Source organism: Fragaria vesca, linkage group LG5 (assembly GCF_000184155.1).
Source record: "Fragaria vesca subsp. vesca linkage group LG5, FraVesHawaii_1.0, whole genome shotgun sequence".
NCBI classification, from domain to species: domain Eukaryota; kingdom Viridiplantae; phylum Streptophyta; class Magnoliopsida; order Rosales; family Rosaceae; genus Fragaria; species Fragaria vesca.
Window position 1 is genome coordinate 14521323 of NC_020495.1, and position 3532 is coordinate 14524854.

At 44.1% G+C, this 3532-nt stretch overlaps 1 protein-coding gene across 1 annotated transcript; it reads right to left on the minus strand.

The window, feature by feature from the left end:
- Positions 1 to 3074: 3074 nt before the first annotated feature.
- On the minus strand, positions 3075 to 3532 carry LOC101311100. Its single transcript, XM_004301380.1, has one exon. The coding sequence runs from the start codon at positions 3530 to 3532 to the stop codon at positions 3137 to 3139; it is 396 nt and encodes a 131-aa protein (XP_004301428.1). The 3' UTR covers positions 3075 to 3136.

A 3532-nucleotide genomic window follows, 5' to 3' on the forward strand; every position in this document is an offset into this window, starting at 1 on the left:
ACAAAATAGGAAAAAAGACCCATATATTGGCCAAACAAAGCCCAATACCCAATTGGAATTGAAGACCAAACCATCTAAAAAACCAGGCAAAGAGACTTGCGCACGCATGAGTGCAGACAGTCGACCTGCCATTAGAAGAGCTCCACCGTATCAGTGCACCACCCTCCGAGATCTGTAACATAACAAAGTAGAAAGACCTAACCTAGATCGGGAAAATCGATCCAAGCATTCCTCCCAGCCAATGTTGTACCACACCACCGCTCCTGTTCACCCCTAAGCCTTGTAGTCGCTCTTCTCCGATGGCTTACCATGCATGTTAGACCAACACACATTGCATATGTTAGAGCCACACATGTTGCATTCAAACACCCGTCGTCTAACTCTTGGTAGTCCTCTTTGTATAACACTACATCCTAATATATCCTTAATTTCATCACCGCCAACCCCCAATCCAACAACCACCATAACTCTCGTCCAACGACAACATCAACATGCGATCGGATAATGTCAAGACAAAAACTAGTATGCGGAAGCCCTAAAGAGTTCCTGGTTTTGCTCAAACAAAACAACTAGCATGTTTACTTACTTGGACCGAAAATGACACTAAAGAAAATGGTTTCATCGTGTGAGTTTCTCACTGTTGATCTCAAAAAATCATGCACCTTGCCATGCGATAATATGTTATGCAATTTATGCAAAACCCTATAATCTTAGGGTAAATCCTTGATTTTAACTCGCCAAGCAAACATGTCTATTGATGTGGACCCAAGCCACATCCACTCATCCTTGGGGCTTGTAGAAGTGGGTGTGGTGTGAAATGTTACGAAGACGTATAACGCTCGTCCATCGATTTAACGTCATTAATAATTTCGGTCTTGGGCCTGAAATTTGAGCCCGACGTCTGAAATCGATAACAAATTGGTGAAAAACAAGAGAATTAGACTACTTATTCCCTAAACCCAAAATACTTTTGGTACCAAAAAACCAGGGCCGGACCAGAGAATTCAAGACCTGAGGCGAGTTCTAAGATTGGTGCCCTCTAATGATCATAAAAAAAAAAAAAAGGCTAATCGGCCATAAAAGAATTAAAGATGTTATAAGCATAAAAAAAAACAGTGCCAGACGGTACATTGGTCAGACGATCTGACCGAAAAGCTTCACCTTGAGCAGAGGAGTTTGAGAAGACTAGTAATAGGGAAAAAAACTGGCATAATGGTTTAGAAGTTTAGGAGCAAAACCCAGTTTTTAGAGGCGGAGGGGCCCATAACTTAACAGTGAGGATAGGGAAAAAAAGAAGTTAAAAGATAAACAAGTGGTTAACCCTTTTCTTCTAAACCATAAAAATCCAGTTTTTATTATCGTCGACAGCCATCACTGCTCATCATCATCCCCGTCTCAAACTTCTCTCTCTCCCTTCTCTTCTCTTCTAAACCCAACCATTTCCTCTGTTTTTCATTTCAAAAAACCAAAACCCAAACAATTAGCTTTAAGCTTTAGTTTCCATGGCTAGCAGACTTTTCTAATCCCTCCTGCTCAAGACAGCTGCCAGATTTCGGTGCCCCCAGATTTTTGGGGCCTAAGGCTGCCGCCTCGTTGGCCTCACCTCAGGTCCGGGCCTGCCAAAAACCCAACTTCTTTTAAAGGCCCAAACCTCTCTCTCTTTTGCACAAAAGGCCCAAGTTCCATTCTTCCATCTTCTCGCATATTCTCTTACTTTCGTTCCCTGCAACAGTGTCATGACCTCGATTCATGGCTTTATTCAACAGAAAAATCGATTTCCTTTCTGAGGTAGGGAAGAAGAGAGAGGGTGTGACTAATTCCAAGGTAGTTCCTTCATCCTCAAATGACGAAGAGACTTGCGCACGCCTGAGCGCAAACTGTTGCCCTACCACCAACCTGACTACGACCCAAACGCTCGCTCAAAGAGGAGGGACGACTGAATCCTACTAAAAAAAACTAAAAAAGAAAGCATAAAACAAACAACCAAAAGGAAAAAAAAACTCATATCTTGGCCAAACAAAAGCCTAAGCCCAGCCTAGCTACAACTCATTGGATTTGCAGACCACGCCATCTAGAAGACTAGACTCAAAGAGACTTGCGTGCGTCTGAGCGCAGACTGTTGCATTGCCGCCAACGTAGGCCGCCACCAGAAGAGCTCAACCGTATCACACGCCACCCTCCGACATTTGCAACATAACAAAGAAAAATGACCTAACCTAGATCGGGAAAATCAATCCAAGTAGTCCTCCCCGTCGATGTCGTACCACACCGCTGCTCATGTTCGCCTCCAAGCCCACGTTGTCGCTAGCTCCCCTTCGACGGCTTGACATGCATGTCAGAGCAACACATGTTGCATATGTCAAAGCCACACACGTTAACTTCAAATCTAATCGTTTAACTCTGGGTCGGCCCTCTTTGTACAACCTAATCTATCCTTCCACCGCCACCAACCCCCAAACCAACAATCATCATAAGTCCCGTCTGAAGACAACGTCAACGTCCAGTCGAACGACAAAAAGACATAAACTAGACTCTAAGACCCTAGACAGTTTCTAGTTTTGCTTAGACAAAACAATTGGCATGTCTACTTACTTGGACTGAAAATGACACTACACAAAAAAGTTTCATTGAGTGAGTTTTCATAGATTTACTAACATAAGCATGGCTCCGTCATCCCCCTCGTTATCAGAAATTAGTTGATTCATGAATAACCTTTTATTGAGGCGAGAATATGAGTTTAAGAGTGATTCCCATTTCGATTTTATTTCATCATCTCATGACAAATTTACTACTTTTTTCATTCCAAATAAGTAAACACTATCTTGGAACAAAACAAAGATCTATTTACCCTTGAGTAGCAAGCGTTAGTTAACTACATAGTTGCGCTCACTCCTAACCAGCCTCACTGACTCTTAACAAAACCCAAGACACACTCAAACACGATCTAATTCACTAATGCTGAAATCGGATTACAAAACCGAACTTCGAAGACATTCCAATGACGATAACGTAAAAGATCATATTCACCATTCCAAAATCTCCCACAAACTTGACAACCAAATATACCTAAATCGAAAATGTGTGTGATGTACAAAAATGTAAAAGAAAAACAAAGGCAGAAATGGAAATCGCAAATCTAAGACAAAAGAGGGGTGTTAGAATCATTGTCATCGTAGCCCTGAATCCCTTGATACAAATCTTCATCGTACTCTCCACAATCGTACACAGATCCGACCAGCAACAGTTGATCCTCCAAGTACCTCTGCAGCAGCCCCATCTCTTCTCTTTCCTCCGCCTCCGCCGCGCATCGCCCTTCCTCGCATCGCCGCACCCGATCGTCCTCCGCCTCGTTGCGGGCCAACTTGCCACGGCTTCGGAGGCGGCAGAGGCGGAGGAAGAGCTCGGCGGCGCAGAGGAGAGGGAAGGTGGCGAAGAGGAAAGGGATTAGGATCGGGGAGCAGAGGATAAGAAACACGCAGCGGCTCCGGCGGGCTCGGAGCCACGTGGAGGAGGAGGACGCGGCGGCTAGCAT